Consider the following 17,950-nt stretch of genomic DNA (forward strand, 5'->3'; position numbering starts at 1 on the left):
AGCATTTGCTTCGTCCAGTCCATCGGCGACTATCAAGCACGACTTCATTTCCGTATGCGTGGTTGTGAAGACGGCTGACATAGCATCTTTCAAGCTCTGAATGGGCCAGACAACGGATTCCTCCTCGGTTTGTCGTGTCAAGAGCGACCTGTATGCGTTTCGGACCCTCTCGAAAAGGTCGCGTGCCTGAGAGAGTATTTGATATAATACCGCTGAGAACATCTGTCTATGTAATGTAAGATTGTCTCTGGCACTGTAGAACCATGAGGCAACTATTGACTTCGTAGCCTCAGAATCTCCCAATAAACTTGCCTGCATCGTTTTTGCAAGAACCGACTTTCCACTCCCTGGCTTACCGGCAACCCATATGACAGATGACGCCTTGGATTTCCAAGCAAGGTAGGACGGGTCGTTCCAGATCCAATGATTTGTACCAACTGTTGCCGAGACAATACGATCTCGCCGGATGTTCATGTTATTAAATTGGAGACTATTCAGACATTCTGTTTGATCTATCAGCATGATTCAACAATCTTTGCAGTAGGTAGGTACCTACCCAAATACTCCGTGTCAATATCAATCACTGCAGAGTGACGGGAGACCATTGGCATAGTTTGAGGATCTCCGCCCAATATAACAACCCTAAGATTCACGGCTCTGGAGTTTGAGGATGGGTCAAGAAGTCTTCTGAGAAGCATCCCGACTTCCGTTCTAACATCATTGTGCAATGAATCAACGTTGTGCAGGAGTATCACCCACTTCCTGTCCACATCCATATCCATGAGTAATGTCAATATTCTTATAACCTCCACGCGTAGGAGCTTCGGGTGTCCTGGGTCGTGATCAAAGATGCCATCTTTGATGAGGTATGCAGGGAATGTTGCGTGTGCGAAGTTGAACATGTAAACCTGTTGGAGCGTATATACTAATGCTGAAGTGGCTCTCACTGACCAACCGATACTCTCTAGGGCGGGAAATTCCGACAAAGAGGGGGATTCGTCGGAGACGTGAATAATAGAAATATCCTGTTGGAGTAGGAGATGGCCGAAAGCTGTGGAAATTCGGTCCGCGCTCTCGGTTTGACACCAAATAATAGGGTGACGTCTGGTTCCTCCAGGTGATATATCACTCCATACGCGATAAGAAGATGTCTGCACAATCCAATCTAGAGATTCGTCCGGTTCATGATTTGAGAGAATATTGAACAAATTGTCTACGTTTTTTGAAACGGACTCACAGAATTGTGAGAGACTGCGGGTATCTCCTGGATGCCTAATCAGCTACTGTTGGGCTTTGAGGAAACATTTAATTTCAATGTTAACTAAGAAACAAATACATAGTATAATTCCAAGCATAGATTTAAATTTCAAAGTCCATCAGAAGATAAAATGACCTACGATAGCTCCATTTCTGGCTTTGACTCACTTTCTGGATTGATCGGCTCTGTTTGTTTCAGCTCTTCAAATCTTGTCCCGATAGCTGCTTCCTTCATGGCTTCTTCATATAGCCAGTAAAAGTTGTTTTCCACGAAATCGTAAAGATCTTTGTCATCTTCTATTTCGGTGTTGAATTTGCACATATTGCTGTGATCTGCCTCCAAACCTAATATTGTTTCGCGATGGCCCGGTAAGCCGAATGTAGCAGACTCTTTTGTTACAATCTAAGTTGTTCTGGTGAGTCTGACAGCCAGGAAGCGTGATGAGGCTGACTTACAGTGCTTTTTTCTTCCCAAAACGAAACAATCCAATAGTTTTCGAGTTGGTGGCGGAAAGATTCTCGGAGGAAGTCCCCGAAAAGTGACCCTGGAGTGAGTACTTTAATGATGGAATCATTGGCGGGGAAGCCTAGACTCTTTGCTATATTCGCCGCAGTCAATCCGAGTTTATTTTTTGCTGAATCGGTATTTCCGCCTGCATGGGGGGTTCCGAAGAAGACTAAGCCTTTCCTATGTCACTAGTTAATATGGAAACAAAGGACGAGCATCTAGTTCACAGCGTACACAGAGGCTTCGATGTCTGCATAATGGCTATTGTCGTGTGCATTGACTAAGGCTTGTTTGATAAGCAATCCCCCAAGACTATGGCCGACCAATATCAATGGCCGAAGTCGATCCTAATGAGGATCAACCATCATATTACCATTTAGCAAATGCTCAATGACAGCTCACCCCTCGTCTTTTGCCCTGCAGACAATCGAGGAACTTGTTTCCCGCCTCCCAAAACTCGCCATGTTTACCGCTGAATACACGCGAGTCGTACTCATATAGGAAAATTCTAGCCTCCGGGAGACTTTTCGGCAAGTCTTCCTGGAGCCAAATCTTTCCTTTATCACCGTCTCCTTTTCGCCAAGTATCCCAAGCGTGTTGCTTTACATCCTTGCCTTTCGGGTTGAGTCCGTGTACTGCGACAATACTAGAACGAGGTATAAGTACTTGTGCGAGGTTTAGACGGTCTTCAAGAGCAAGAAGCTCACTCGATTTTCGGACTCTCCCCGCCTTGGGCTAGCTGACGAAGGGCTGGAGGCTGCGGGGTAAAGTCAGCGCTTGGTGAGTGCCTGGTTATTTGTAAGGTACACTTGCCATATCACCACTATAAGTTGTTCCGTCTTCAACTAGCAACCCTTTAAACGATCCTCCCAGACAGGCCTCTTAATGGAATGTTGGAGTTCGTAGGAAACGAAAATTAGTGGGGGTTGCAAGCCTGACAACTAGGCGAAATCTAACTAATATATGGCGGACGCTAACCCGCGGTGCATATACTTGCAATGACCACTTCCTAGTGTACCAAACAAACTGAATTGAAGCTATTCAAATGACGCGTGAGCGAAAGAATATTCAAACTAGAAGCTCATTTACTCTTTTGCTCAATATATTTGCAGACTAGCTCATTTTCACGGCCTTCCAGCTAGTCTAAGTATCAAATAAAGCTTCATTTTCTCTGGAACATCGCCAAGACCTTCCAAGTCGTCTCCGTGACTAAAATGCAGTTCTCGGTGGGAATCACAATCCACGCTCAATGGCCGGCGTTTTCGCTGGTAATTCTGTTACTAATCAGTATTATCAAAGCTTTAAGACGTAGAGCTTCATGATTTGTATATGGGAAGCATTGTAAACGTGCCCAGTTAATGACTTCGTCATGTGGCCCGTGTTTAATTCAGCCGCACGGATTAGGCTCTCTCATCACAAGGCAGACTGGAAGTATACCTTTCTGCCTGGTACCCCACAATGCCATTGTTTATTTATTGATTTACATCTAGTCATTATTTCCTTATATTTTCTATTATTCAAGAAAGTGAAGTGGGAAATAAGAAGAAAATTAGTTCAAAATGTCACTCACAATCAGGCCAGACTTTCTCTCACCGCAAGCACCACCAAATGTAACAAGCAGCATCATCGATTTCAATTCGACAACGCCTCGGATCCGAGCATACAAACGCAACTTTGCAGCCGTCATCGACAATTTTATGACCGAAGCCGAATGCAACGAACTCCTCGCGCTAGCCGAGAAATCAGCCGCCCTCTCATCCGACAACAAAATACAGACGCCAATATGGGAACGCGCAATGATCAATGTCGGTGGTGGGAAACAAGCGATGGCTACTGACGTGCGTAATTGCGGTCGCATAATCTTTGACTCGACCGAGCTCGCTGACCGGCTACTGGCGCGCCTAATACCATTTTTCCGTCGATGGGATATGGAGCGCCTTGAAAACCGGATGGCTGTTACGGGCCTTACCGGTAGGCAGAATACCTACTATCTGACGCGGCTGAATGAGCGGCTACGGTTTTTAAAATATGTTGGTGGTGAATATTTCCGGCCCCATTGGGATGGAAGATACATCACACCGGATCGCGGCGAGGTCTCGTTCTATACAGTCCATTTTTATCTGAATGGCGAGGGGGAAAGTGGTCAGGATCTAAAGGAGGTATTGAGAAGAGAAAAGGAAGAAAGAAAGTGGGGTTGTGACGGTGAAGTGGGCGACTCGGAGGAGGAAAGAGGAAAAGGGAGGTTGCTGGGAGGTGCCACCAGTTTCATTCCTTCGTGGGAAGAGGATGATCAGGCGGTTCGGGTGTGGCCGAAGACCGGGCGGGTGCTGGTATTCCAGCATAATGACCTCCTACATGGCGGTGATTCAGTCTATGGAGGTACCAAATATACCGTCCGGACTGACGTTATGTACTCGAAAACGAACCCGTTGAGTCAGGCATCTGCCAAATCCTGATTGTATAGTTTCCATTGGTATCTCATCAAAAACAGTAAATTTATATACATATGCATGACAGTGGGTATCATGAAAGCAAAAGAAAAGCCAAAGGAATCTCATCTGATAAGCATAACATATGTTCAAAGGTCTTTCAAGTGAAGACACATTTTTGCTCCTTCAGCATCCATCGTAGTGGACTTGTGTTTGCTTTCACAGACTTGTCTAAACCAACTCGGTCGACAATCCTCGGTATTCAACCACTATGTCAATGGTGTCAACTTATCCTTCTGACAGCCAAGACATTTGTCACTATCCGGACAATTACTGAAGATGGAGTGCTAGTATCCAATAATCCAATATCTCAGAACCAATGAATCTGCTCATTAGCAGCAAACAAGCCGAGCGCGACGCTATGAACAGGCGCATCGCTCCAGCGCCCGTAAAAGAATCCACCGGTTTTATCTAACCATTCGAAATAGGAAGTATATTCTTCAGGGCTCCAGAAATCGAGATCACCGACTTCAAAGTTGCTCCAGAATGGCACGTGCTATAGCCGTTTGCTGTCTTGCTGTGTTTGGGTCGCGATATATGAGTCAGTCAGCCAGAGGAGCGAGTTATCGTGATTCAAATAGCCAGGGTGTTCATCCAGGAATGAGGTTGTCGTTGGCCACAGAGTGGGTATGGTGTTTGGGTCGTCATAAACGTTGATGGTGAATCCAAACGTCTTATTGTTGGTTTCCATGAGCCGGAAAACGTCGTATTCAATATCGCAGAAAAATCTATCCCGTATCAGTATGCTGCATTCAACGACACAAAGGTGCCAAGACACACTGCACATTCGGTTCGATTCTCCAATAGTACTTAAACTAATCCAAAGCGGGATGCCGGAAAAAGAATCCAAAGTATCATCTGCACATCTTATGGTAATTCAACTAGTTACCGTGCTTGATCCATGCCCGACTGGTCGATCCAGTCCGGAAAATCCCAATGTTACTTGGGAATCACCCCCGCTTCTGCATCATCTTATTTCCTCCTTCCTAGTATTCGTCTCGCTCCAATCCAAACGAACCATACCGCAGGGCAAATATCATCAATTGATGTATTCAGCTCGAAGCTCAAATAGTTGACATGGGATTTAATCGTCTCATCCCTGCCAACTCGAACATGAGAATGAAACGACAAACCAAAACAGACCCAATATATTGCGCTGCTACACTGAGTGCCTCGAGCATGCCAATAAATAATAATGATGACAGAACCATGGTGCCGAATAGTATGTGGGCGAATCCTGCTCCACTTGCAAGCCACTGCAGAGAAACGACTGTAAAGCCATCCGCTTCCTTTAAATCCATCGGCATTTCTTGGGCTGCACAAGGTGTTGCTTCCTGTCTCAACATATAGACCAGCCTCCCCCATACGCTGTTAGGTTTCTTCATCTTCGAGTCGCTAATCTGCGAGAATTTTTTTCCTGCAGGAGAAATTCGAAATGCACTGGCAGCGATGACGTGCACCACCAGTGGGAGTAGCGTCCATAGCATTGGCATGAATGAGTTTTGACACTTCCAGTTCAAGACGGTGTAGGTGCCGACTGTATAAGAGCAGTAAATCACATTGACACAAGCTCCAAAAGCGAGCATGTATTGAAACGAGCTGATTATAACTTTCCTCCGGTGGCTCTGTATCTCTTTCGTCGCAAAATTTCCAGGTTTAGCATCCAAAACCTGGAGTGGGCTGGAATACTCTGCGAAACGGGTAATCGAAACTGAGACACACCCGATCGCTAAGAAAATGGCAAGAATAGGCCGTCGGGATGCGAGAAGAGACATTTCTGGAATAGTCGGCCCAAGACTTGCGAGGAATGTGGGAATGATGCCGAGGAGAACAGCAGCACTAGCCTCAACCGCTTTCTCCTCCTCCGGTAAATTAGATAGAATGCATCTTATTTGAGCGTAACAGAGGTTTGCAGTAGCCGGTTGGAAGCCAGATGAGAGGTACTTTTGGAGCGTAGAATTGCATGTTTCGGTTGACACTGGCAAGAGAACCCAATTCATAGACGGATAGAAGTGACTGAACCGTTCCTGAGCGATTGACGCATGGACCACTGTCAGCTGCAGCAGAAACAGAACCACGGCCTTGCACGCCATCTCCGTGAAGTAGGTATATTAGACCTGAGGAAGGGGGAGAAGCCCGTAACTTGTGTGATTTATCAATGCTCAATGTACACTGTTATATATAGCGCAGATCCTTTTAGTTGCCGAAGATCTTCCATTTATGAGCATTTTTCGCTATTTGTCCAGCAATCTGGCCCCCAATGCGAATAGCGCCACACGTCGCATGACTTGTTGGACGAGATTTAGCGGATCCGCTAGCCGGCTACACGCGTTCCCAATGGCTGAGTCCGGACCCTGGTGTTCGAGAGGAGTACATGCCGAACTGAGCAGTAAGAGATTATTGGTGAAGTCATAATACTAAATCTTTATAGTACCTATTTAATGCAGTTTCAAAAAGACCTTCCTAATCTATTGTAGAAGGCAGTTGTCCGTCCCGCGGTTTCTATCTCGTAAATCGCAAAGTTGAAACGGCAAGTTGACGTGGCTAAGCTGAAAAGCCGGCAATTTCAAGCACTGCCCTGAGTTGCTGCAGGGATTCCTGGTTAGTTGCTGGACATCAACAGACCGAATTAGGTCAAAACAGTAGCATCAATGAAGACTAGGTTCCAGCTCCCCTAAGCGAGACAACTGTAGAGAAAAAATTATTCGTATAGCTGTTTAACTTATCGCGGGCGGTGGGAAAGACATAAAAATTGTGCGGCTACCAGTATTTTCTGAGAAGAAAGATAAAACATTCCGTTTCTAAAAAAAAGCTGCTTTGGGCTGTCTGACTTGCCTACTACCTACTGTATGGTATTTTGAGCTTTGATTTGGGAGATGCGGCGGCAATGCGCGACGTGTGGATGGTCGCTCCGAGGACGATCGACAGCGGTTTGTGTATCACAGAAGCAAAGCCCGGCCAATTAAAAGTAGCTGTAGGTTGATGCTTGGCTCCATCATGTTCTCCATCCAATAATGCCAACTGCAGTGCGATATGCGTAGTGTGATTCTTGAGCGGGCACCATGCAAATTATCTATGCGGGGTTATTTCTGTGCTCCATTAAATTTGACGATATTCGCTTCGTAAGTCTTGGTAGGTTTTGTTAACCAAACCAAACAGAAGAAACTGGCAGGACGTTTGGATCAGCCAATAAACGACCGTGTTGGTAATCATACGCAAGCACGCGGATTTGTGTTTGCTGTTGACAGCCTACGTTGTTGTTCTATGCTTGCAGGGATAGTCCAATCTCTCCGTCTGGTCTAGCAGCAGAAACAAGCAATCAGGAATTTTACTAGTCTTTGGCGTCCATATGTGATGTTGAAATGGCTGATGAGGACAATAATTGAATGCGAACATTACACAATTCCTAATAAAATTGGTATATAACAGAAAAGCAACATAGCCACCCCGCCCCCTCCACTTCCTCAAAGAAAAATTTCAGACATCGCACGCCCCTAAAAGCCGAAAATCAAGACTACACAACCCTTTCTATCTGACTGTCCTTAAACAAAGGATTATGATCGATGACTTCTAACGAAAGCTCAACAGAAGGATTGAATAAGTCGTCGTCTAGACTATAAAGTCTATGGTTACTTCTCTGTTGCTGAACAGTCGAAGCTTTCATATTACCAGAACCACAGGGCTGGCGGTCACTGCCAGCAGGATGAGCATGAGAAAACTCTGCAGAGCTGAGCGTATTCTCTGTGCTATGGCTGTTGCTAGGCGCGCTCCTCTGTAGGGAGCGAATAAAAGAGGATGTCGACACAGCCTTTTTAATGCATAGAAACACTGGACGCAGTGTTGGCAGACAAGCGCAAATGATCCCCATTCCCGTCTCGATGTCTGACCAGGCAATTACCCAGACGAGACTGTACGTGATGTCAGACGAAATGAGCTCATGGTCGAGAAAGACAAAGAGACGGAAGATAGAGGTGAATATCACACTTTAATAATTAGTTATACAGAAGATGATTTCAATGGGTGACATGGTGTATGTTTAGGTTAATACCTACAATAGACCCAATCCGAAAATCAGTGTCAACAAAACCTTCTCGCTCAGTCTCAATTGCAATCTCCATATATGTGGGAGTGGTAGAATAATAATAGCGATATCACTCGCAATATTTGTAACAGAGCTAGCAATTGATCCGGAAACACGATTCGCGCAGTGACCACGTAAGTCCGTGTCCCATCTCTTCTGAACAGGTACGCAAGTGAATATCAAAATGAAGAAGAAAGCAATGAACCACGTAGTAACAAGAAAGCCAAGACCCAAGACCCATCGCCGAAAATGTGTTGCGACATCAAATATGCGGTGTTGCATCAACAGTACACTGAGCTTGGTGAAAAAAAGGGTTAAAATATACAGTAAATCACTTGCCAAAAGGAGTTTGTTCACAGCGATCAGGTCGTCTTGAGGCACGTCGATAGCATGTTTCCCCAGGCCTTTTTGTACCATAGTCAGGTAAACGCCACCGATGCTCAGTCTGCAGATTAGTGCAGCTGCAATAAGTGCATCGTCCCACCAGAATCTCTGTTTTTTAAGATGTCGTGCAAGCACTCTTAGCAAGAAAAAGATAATGGTAAGGATCGCCATCCCCGTCATGCACCATATCTCTGGACGAACCATTTTAGCCCGTAGCTTTGGGAATACCAAACATCACCATCGATAGGCCACGGCAGTCATGACTTGACAAATTGATTTTGAGGCAAAAGCATGGGTTCAAATATGTGTCAAGTTTTCCAAAACTTGAAAACCAGATTGTGGGCGACAACCTGACCATCTTGTAATTGTAGGCCGTTCTCGATTCCAGACACACTATCGAGTCTTATGAGGGAGCCAGAGCTTTACACAGATGGATACGATCCAGAATGAGGGCTCTTTATTCTTTGTCATATGTTTGTCTTGGCAATTCCTCCGGACGAGGCGGGCCAAACTTGGGGCTGGTAAAAGAGTGTCACTTACGAAGCCGAAAACTCTTATATTTAAAATGAATTATGCGGCAAGAATGTATTCAGTAGTTTTAAAGAGGCATCTATTTCCTCAGTTCTCACAACTCACGTCACTCGATGGTTGATTAACTGTCGACATGCAAGGAATAAATGGCAAGTGCCATACAGCATTCATATCATGCTCATGTACGCAAAGCGGATCCCAACCCTAACTGCACAAGAATCAAGATTTAGCGTTAGTTCTCGACCCTACAGACTCTGGTCTTCCTTTTTGCTTGACACAATTGCCCGGCTTCATCATTCCCAAACCGTTTAAACCGTGACGCGGATTCGGTAAGCCGCTGCAAGCGCCGCCCAGCAACAAAGAAAGGTGCAGTGGTGGAGGAACTCAATCGCGGTGATCACGATTAACTACACGCTAATTTTGAGGCAAATAGATTTTCTTTGTTCTGTTCTTTGACAGTTGGCAAGTGAGGTCAGTGGGACAATTAGCTGGTGAAAAGTACGCTGATTGGCGAAATAAGCGCTTTGTTCTACATTTTTGACCTATTTTTGATTTTTCAAACAGTCAAGACATGTAATTTGAAATATTTTCAATATTACAGTTCATACTACCTCAACTACGTCAGAATATCATAAGGTTGATAGTAATAAGGAGACGATGTCCGGGGGCACTCGAACGCACTATCCCCACGTTCATGAGGGGCACCGTCATATGGGAGATTACTCTTAAGTGTCAGCATATTGAGTTACCTGAGGCACCCGGTCACAGGTAGTGCAGACGATATATCAAATTTTCTCCCCTCCCCAACGAAACTCTCATCTAGTCGTCAGTTTATCTAGTTTATTTAAATTCAAGGTATTTACCTGCTATTTTATCCCAGACACGTCTTGTTTTATCCACAAATACAAAGTGCATTGTATTCCAGTGCATGAGTAGGCAGACTTAAACAGGTTTATCATCGGCCAGGCTAAGTAGGTAATGATCTATTGGGATACACTATACATGACCTCATAAAAGACCAATGTGTGTGATCGTGCACATTTCTAGTTCGAAAAGGACTAACTCCAACATTCACAACCCGAGGAGGTATAAATATTTCAGCAACAAGTAAGTCCCATCTTTATGTTAATGCATTGCCGGAGTTGCGTCCTGGAGCTTTAAAGCTCACCTCTTTGGACAAAACAAGTAAATTTGAAATAAAAAGGCATTAAATACCTTCAATTTGGATAAATTAGATAACTGACTGAGTTGACAACGGCTTAGGGAGGGGAGAAAACTTGACATAAAATACAAAGACTGTTGAACTACACGTGATCGAGTGCCTCAAGCAAACCATATGCCGACAGCATTTTCAATGTTGTTGCCCCAAGCGACTTATAGAATCTTTGTTAGTTTAAGTAGGAAAGAGGCAGCAGCTTAGCTCTGCTATCTGCCTGGCTAGCTATGCAATTTAGAGAAATATGGGAGTTTTGGAGCTATTCTTGAAAATGAAGAATATCGGTGGTTTATTAACAAAATGTTGCGTTGGAGATTTCTTGATAGATGAGCCAACTACTATTGTATGATCATAATGAATATTAATTTAGGCTTGACAAACTTCCCAGCTATGGCAGATAGAAACTGGTACCATGTGGAATATCACCGTCGTTTGCTAGTCTTGTAGGCTGTCGATTAGTACATTGATTCTTTGCTATCATTCACATGATAAAAAAGCTAAAGCATTGTGACTGCATCTTTCTAGGAGAGACCCGATTGGCTATCATATATATGTATATCTGTTTGTGTTTGTAGCTAATAGAGATGTGTGACACGCCAACTAGTAGCCTATAATCAACCTAGACTGGAATATTTAGGAATGGAAAAAAAATCTTCTATAGATATAATGCCTACTAATGAAGTGTAATCAAGCGCGGAAGTTGTTTGAGATAGCCCCATCTGTGGAGGATGTGGGAAGAAATTTTGGGTGTAATGACGATTCTCTGCTTTGATAAAGTACAGGAGCCCTTAGCAGCGTCTCAGATTTTTCGATCACGAGAATTAGAATGAGAAAAAAGGAAAGAAAGAGAGTTTTTGCTAAGATGGGTTTACTAGGAAAGGTATGTACAAATAGGCGATCAGCTTATCCCTGTATTGTGCATGTCATGGAGCTGCATCGCCTCCGTAGGGATCATTTGACTACACGTGTTATCCATAGCGCCGACTGTAGGTACAACTCGATGGGCAGCAGTGAATCAGTTAAACTTGTCCGAGAGCTCTACTGCGTTGATACTGATAAGGTCAGGCCCCAAATAGGTGAGATGCATGGAGTAGCACAGAGATCGCCTGCCCCACGCCGAAACAGAGTACCCTAACAGCTGACGATTCGGCCAGAAAAGCACCTTAAAAAGAAGCCGTTCTTTTGTGGAGGAAAGGGGAAAGCTGGCAGGCTCCATGACTCGTTCCAGGTGCATGGGGAGGTGATCTATTTTCGGTGATGTGTATGCAGATGCTTTAAATCGCGTGGAACTCGAAATGTTTCGCATTTCCTCCATATCAATGCACGGCACTCGCCAACTCTCGACCAGTTAATAATTTGAGCCTTGAAGTGAATTATTATGGGTCTCCGCATGCTCAAGGTAGGATACATGTTAATTATTGCCGCAAGGTCTAATTTTTCGCCTAGACAACGAGCTTGCAAGCGTCCCGAGTACCGTTCTGCTCAATGACGACTTGTCAAATGGAGATACCACAGAAACGGATTTAAAACATGAGACCGGCAGAAATGCACATATTGTACTCTCCCCGCAGCCCAGCAGCGACCCAAATAATCTAGTGGAAGAAGGAATTGTTTATTACTATTCTAGCATTTGGTGGCATGTTGAACGCTGGCACAAGCGTAAGCGTCTCTCTCCTTTCCTTACCTTTTTGAGTATTAAATGTATGAGTAGGGTATCCTTCTTAATGTATCGTATTCACCAATCGCGAAATCACTCAATCGATCTCTAACAGGCGTTGTCCTCGTCTCTGGGTATAATCATCTAGCAAGCAGGTTGTTCTGTCCATTTGTCTGTGCATTCAGTCGGAAATATGGCAAACAGCCAGTATTCCTCGTTTCAACACTCTTCGACATCATCGGCACTGCCATAGGCGAGGCGAAACTGGATTACGAGTACCTACTCGCAGCACGAATCATGCAGGGGTTCTCGACCAGTGCTTTTGAGTCTCCGCTAATTGCCGTCGTGGGTAACATGTACTTTGTTCATCAGCGGGGGCTACGCATTGCAATAATCAACTTTATTCTCGATTCTGCCTCAAGTTTTGTGTCCATCATATACGGTCATGTCTATGCTGATACAGTGTACTATTAGTTATTCCATCTCTTTCAGGTATTCTTTGTCCTCCAGTTTGCGGCAATGTTCTTGTTCTGTCCTGAAACGACGTATATTCGAGACGTCCAATACGAAACGGATGTTGTCACTGATGAGAAAATAACTCATATTAGCCCATCCAACCCGAAGAATGTAGATAGTGGGCTGATAGCCACGGATACAAGATCTCAAGCCTTGGACATCCCCCAAAAGAGAACATTTGTCTAAGAACTTGCCGAATTTACAAAGGTGTACTCGCCCGATACCATCATCAAATTCTTGTTCGGCCCGTTCCTTGCTCTGCTGAACTCAGCTGGCTGTTATGCAGTCATTGCATCGGGTTTGTAGAACAGTTGGTATATTTGCGTCGTCTATTATTCTGTCGGGTATCTGTGCTGGCCCACCGTGGAAATTTGGCCCGGCTTAAGTTGGGTATCTCGGACCTGGTCCGGTTATTAGAGGGGTTCTTGGGACTACTATTGCTGCGTGGTTGAGTGATCCGGTTATCAAACGGATGGGTAAAAGGAATGGCGGGATATAGTATGACTTCGTCTTCCATCATTGTGTTAGTGATCAATTGGCTGATAATCATCCGCCGGCAAAGCGAGCCCGAATTTCGCCTTGTCTTATGTCTCTTTCATGTGTGACCTGTAGAATAGGCATGTTTTTATTCAGTCATGCAATGCAAATCGGCGCCAACGTGGTCCTCTGTGCTTTTCTCAGGGCATCATAAATTTTGGAGTTATTGTGGGCATCTTCTCTACTCTATCCTATGGTTTAGACGGTTTCCGTCGGCAAAACAATAAGATTTTCCTCATGAACATGTTATTCAATGCTAGTCCCTTTCCACCAATTTTAATTTCTATAAAACGCGGCTAACGGCAAGGTTAATCCAGAATTGCATGTTCTACGATCTCAGCACCTTCGCCAACAATTGGGTTGCTGCCAACGGGCCGGCGTAAATCATGGATGTATTTGGCGGTATCTCAGTATCTCTGGCATTGATGGCTATTCTTGTTTATATTTATGGCACGAAGTTATGCAGTTGGTGGGCGCGTCATGATTTCTTCATTAAATTTGGCATGGAAACGTCTGGTCCATCTTTCCATATGGGATGACCTATAACGAATTTACTTGGCAATATCAAGTGATAGTGTTTGTGAGATTTTAAATGTTATTAATGAAACTGATGAGAATATAGTAGAATTTGTGCCAGAGTACTTTTTCGGTTCGGGAGATCCATTGAAAAAAGGGATTGGTGCACGCCAGTAGAGGCATTTCAACATCGAAAATATTGTCTTTTACATGTTGGATACCTTAACGAAATATATATTTGCATGATCCCACATCCAGCTATAGAAGAATATATACGTAGTCTCATTTGCAATTCATGTTTTTTTTTTTTGAAGACTGTACGTCAATTATTTTCAATGCTTCCTAATACCAAACTCGACCAAGAATCAGAATATCCACATTCATGTGAGGTATATGTTGTTTGTTTTCATACTGAGGAATGAATACAGACTTGGAGCTTTTCCGGGCCGATGCCCAACTAATCGATGACGCATACAGTCACGTGATTCATATTGATGCCTCAGAACTAGGGCAGCAGCCCCATACCAAGATAGGTCCGCATGCGAGAGCTCCATTCCTCCTTCCATTGTATGGTATACCAGTCGTGCCGGATACTACCTCCTGATATGAGACTCAGACAATTGATAGGGTATTAAATTACATGGATCTATTTGTTAAACGGTCATAATGAATAAATACAGGAATTATTACAAAACTTAGCTGTTTTGAAATCTCTATACCGATTGACACCCCTTTATTTGAAAAAGGTGCCGTACGAATACAAGTCATGTTGTCATACTTACGAAAGACCCAGCGCCAGGTTCTCCCTGAGCAGCCAATCAAACCGGCAGTTTTGGGTCTTCATGAAACGACTCTGAGAAGCCTTCGCCCACCCATGAACTGATTTTTTCGGTTCAGCAGAAGACTTCTATGTAAATAATACCACGTAAGACCCGCACTGAGATCGGGTCTTTTCGTTTTCTTTGTTTTATTACTCGTGTATGGAATGCTATCATTAGGAGTTTGGTAAGATAAAAAGATATAAATACCAGCATTTCGCGATGCAGGTGCAGACGAATTCTTTCTTCCTCTGCATATATCACCGAATTGATGCATAAATTGAGGCATGGCTCGGGGGGAAGCAAGCGATCACCATCATGTGACTGGTACTGCAAGGTTGTCCTGTTGGACGGGATTCCCCCTTAATCGGCATAGCGTGGTGAGAAGGAAGGTTTCCCGAAATGATCACCGGCGACATCACATTCTATACTCAGATCCTTTCCATGGCTATTTTTGACCAGATTTTCTACGCAATTGAGCATTTATGGGGTGGTGTATATGTAGAGGTGTTGAATCACGCTGCTGTATCTGTTATAGCTCCAAGCTGGTGGACAAGGAGATATGTCTCCCAGAGGGAGAGCAGTAACATGGCAGATCCCGGTTAAATACAGTAATGCAGGATTGTATGGGTAAATTAGTTTTCGTAGGGGATTATCTAGCGCGGACCACTTGAGCTGCTTGCTTCGGCCAATAAGATAGCCGAGAGCCGCGCGTGTATGCCAACCTGCCGAGGATGTCGAATAATGGCAATCCGATGACCCGGTTTTGTGACGAAACGTATGGTTAGGAGGCTTGCATGAGATCCACAATCCAGCGCTCCCGTGAGAGCCTCTGGAATCTGCAATGCTCTCGGGTTGTGTTTACTCTTGTCTTTATTATTGACGGAACCGCCTCTCTAACTGCAAGGTACCGACGGCCAGCTGCAGACGTGCTCGGACAGTGCATGGGCAGTAGCAGTGCAGGGCAGGGTATCCCGAGAGAAATTTTCTCGCTCTGCCGGGGCTTTGCCATACCCACATGGCTGGTGGGAAGCCGTGGGCCACTTGCCTGGACTCGGAATCCCGATAGCTGCGACGACCAGGTGGCCAATCAGAGGTGCTCCCGAGCGGGGCTGGGCATCCGATCCGGCCCGATTGGGATAGATCCCGTCAGAACGTTCCGGCAGCCTCATCAAATTAGCTGATATTATTGGCTGGGGCTATCGGTCTTGGCGTCCCACTACCTCGGTGAGATCCACTTGGGTTCAAGCTGGATAAGAAAAAAAAACAACAGCTCTCACAGCTCCCCCCGTCAGAAAAATATTCTCCCAGACCTGCTCATCCACACTTGACTAACTGGTTCATGAATACGAAGCTGGGGAAGCTCAATTGATGTTTGCTTGACCGTGCATCTCTGGGGATGCCACTTACACAGAAATAGTTCAATGCTGATCCCATTGTGTAGCTTCACGAGTCCCATGGCCCCATAGTTATAACCACGTCACGTCGTAAGACGGCGGTAATAGCCCGGATCCGAATCAACCCGAAGAATAGGTGGAGGGAAATCTTCATGCGTATTGTTCCGTAATAATGAAAGAAACCATCCAGAGTTCTGCGGTCCTCCATTTGTATAGCTTCCGTAATGTACCGTTGCTGGTTTTTCGCTCGTTTTCCGTCTCCTTGAACAACGGAAAAAACAAGCCCAGCTACCCGAGCGCAGTAATTAGCTAGCTTGGAAACAGTTGGGAAAGGGAGAAAGCAAAGACTCCCAGACACATAAGAAAAAAAAGGGACCCACAGCCGTATTATTGAATCGGTCCTAGTTAGGCCACTGTGGCCCTTTTCTTTCCCCTAACTAGCCTGCCTCTTCTTCCTTCCCTTCCTCCTTTCTCTCTCCAGAAAAGTTTTTCTCATCATCAAAACACATCTTCCATTCTCCCCTCCTTTTCTTCTTCTACATCCCCAATTCTCTTCAGAGAACCAAAACAACATAATCACAATGGCCTCCAAGATGCTCACCTCCCGAATTGCCACCATGGCTACCTCCAGCGTCGCTCGCTCGACCGTCCGCAGCCAATTTGCTGCTGTGCCCAAGCGCACCTTCACCAGCGCTCTCCGTCCTCAAGGCTCTGCTTTCCAGACCCCCAAGCGCACCATCCAGGCCACCGTTGCCCGCCAAGCTTTCCAGGCTCAGGCTCGCCGCAACTACTCCTCTGAGATCGCCAACGCCCTCGTTGAGGTCTCCTCCAACGTCGGTATGGGTACAGCTGCTATCGGTCTCGGTGGTGCCGCCATCGGTATCGGTATGGTCTTCGCTGCTCTCATCCAGGGTGTTGCCCGCAACCCCTCCCTCCGTGGTCAGCTTTTCTCCAACGCCATTCTTGGTTTCGCTTTCGTCGAAGCTATGGGTCTTTTCGACCTGATGGTTGCTATGATGGCCAAGTTCCTGTAAACAATTTGCTTTTCAAAACTATTTCGTGATCAACGCGCACCCATCATCCAGCATTCTCGATCTCTCTTTCCGACCATATTCGATCCGAATTTTGAGCCGCCGACGGTTTACTTGATGATCTGTTTCGTCTCGAACTTTGCCCGATCGATCAACAACACATACCTCGAACCGATAAAAAAAAATAGAAACCCGTCTATCTCTTTTGTATTCTACTATCTCTAGAGGCATAGAAGAAAATTTTAGAAAGGCTATAGAACAAAGGCATAGAGGGGGGTGGGTTTTGTGTGATCTATTTTGTTTTTTGGAATGAAGAAGCCACCCCCAGTTTTTTTAACCGATTTCGGTGTGTGGGATGTAATATCATCATGTGTACTACTTTCTAGCATCATCCAGCATTATCATTTATCATCAAAAACGATCTCCTATCGTTCCTTTCATTTCTTATTCTACCCCTTGGAACAATCTCCACTGAACCACTGAATTGTACATAAAGAGCTGGTGAAAATCTAGGAGGCTGAAAAGGACCGGATTTTTCATACCATCCTTTGACCGTACTATATGTAAACGTATTTCTCCACTCCCAAGCTTGAACCCCAGATTTGACCAGCTCTGGAGGCTTCACGCTATACCTACTACCCCGGATTCAGTGGATTGGATTTCGTAGTGTAGTGAGTTAGGGGGACTATTTAGCTAATAACTCAATTCACCAACTGGTGTGGTTCTCGTGATCCTACAATTAAGATTCAGCCCCCGTCCTCGTTGAAAGCATACCGCATTGATTCTTTCTAGTATACCATGAGGGTTGCTTGAATACCTAAGATCAACGTCCAATGCAGAATGAAATTCAATTTAGTTGTTCCTGTCGTGTTTATCATGAAGAGTTTTAGCCGAGGGCTCCGCTCGGAACTCCGGATACGTCACTATTATTGGGAAACGCAACAATCCCCCTAAGAAATCAAGTTTTGAAACTTTATTTTATTGGCGAAACATTCAACGCTAGCTTATATAG

The 17,950-nt window shown here is 44.9% G+C and overlaps 6 protein-coding genes across 6 annotated transcripts; 3 read left to right on the forward strand and 3 right to left on the reverse strand.

Annotated features, from left to right (window-relative positions):
• Positions 1-1,141: 1,141 nt before the first annotated feature.
• Positions 1,142-2,682, reverse strand: BGW36DRAFT_375302 (uncharacterized protein). Its single transcript, XM_046215747.1, has 6 exons — positions 2,579-2,682; positions 2,473-2,522; positions 2,168-2,411; positions 2,000-2,112; positions 1,714-1,945; positions 1,142-1,660 (listed from the first exon to the last, which is right to left on the reverse strand). Exons 1-6 carry the CDS (start codon positions 2,579-2,581, stop codon positions 1,394-1,396), a joined length of 909 nt encoding a protein of 302 aa, XP_046074661.1. The 5' UTR covers positions 2,582-2,682; the 3' UTR covers positions 1,142-1,393.
• Positions 2,683-3,295: 613 nt separating this feature from the next.
• Positions 3,296-4,221, forward strand: BGW36DRAFT_460032 (uncharacterized protein; the record flags this gene model as incomplete). Its single annotated transcript, XM_046222078.1, has 1 exon — positions 3,296-4,221. The coding sequence occupies exon 1, from the start codon at positions 3,325-3,327 to the stop codon at positions 4,219-4,221; it is 897 nt and encodes a 298-aa protein (XP_046074662.1). The 5' UTR covers positions 3,296-3,324.
• A 1,097-nt stretch (positions 4,222-5,318) lies between these two features.
• BGW36DRAFT_357594 (uncharacterized protein) lies at positions 5,319-6,347 on the reverse strand (the record flags this gene model as incomplete). The annotated part of the gene is made up of 1 exon (XM_046213890.1): positions 5,319-6,347. One exon carries the CDS (start codon positions 6,345-6,347, stop codon positions 5,319-5,321), a length of 1,029 nt encoding a protein of 342 aa, XP_046074663.1.
• Positions 6,348-7,359: 1,012 nt separating this feature from the next.
• On the reverse strand, positions 7,360-8,890 carry BGW36DRAFT_338843 (uncharacterized protein; the record flags this gene model as incomplete). Its single annotated transcript, XM_046213023.1, has 2 exons — positions 7,360-8,237; positions 8,307-8,890. The coding sequence occupies 2 exons, from the start codon at positions 8,888-8,890 to the stop codon at positions 7,769-7,771; spliced, it is 1,053 nt and encodes a 350-aa protein (XP_046074664.1). The 3' UTR covers positions 7,360-7,768.
• A 3,214-nt stretch (positions 8,891-12,104) lies between these two features.
• BGW36DRAFT_425759 (uncharacterized protein) lies at positions 12,105-12,597 on the forward strand (the record flags this gene model as incomplete). Its single annotated transcript, XM_046220158.1, has 2 exons — positions 12,105-12,125; positions 12,178-12,597. The coding sequence occupies 2 exons, from the start codon at positions 12,105-12,107 to the stop codon at positions 12,595-12,597; spliced, it is 441 nt and encodes a 146-aa protein (XP_046074665.1).
• A 3,891-nt stretch (positions 12,598-16,488) lies between these two features.
• On the forward strand, positions 16,489-16,941 carry BGW36DRAFT_357595 (uncharacterized protein; the record flags this gene model as incomplete). The annotated part of the gene is made up of 1 exon (XM_046213891.1): positions 16,489-16,941. The coding sequence occupies one exon, from the start codon at positions 16,489-16,491 to the stop codon at positions 16,939-16,941; it is 453 nt and encodes a 150-aa protein (XP_046074666.1).
• Between the last annotated feature and the right edge of the window lie 1,009 nt (positions 16,942-17,950).

Source organism: Talaromyces proteolyticus (genome assembly GCF_021365285.1).
Source record: "Talaromyces proteolyticus strain PMI_201 chromosome Unknown BGW36scaffold_4, whole genome shotgun sequence".
In the NCBI taxonomy this organism is placed as follows: Eukaryota; Fungi; Ascomycota; class Eurotiomycetes; order Eurotiales; family Trichocomaceae; genus Talaromyces; species Talaromyces proteolyticus.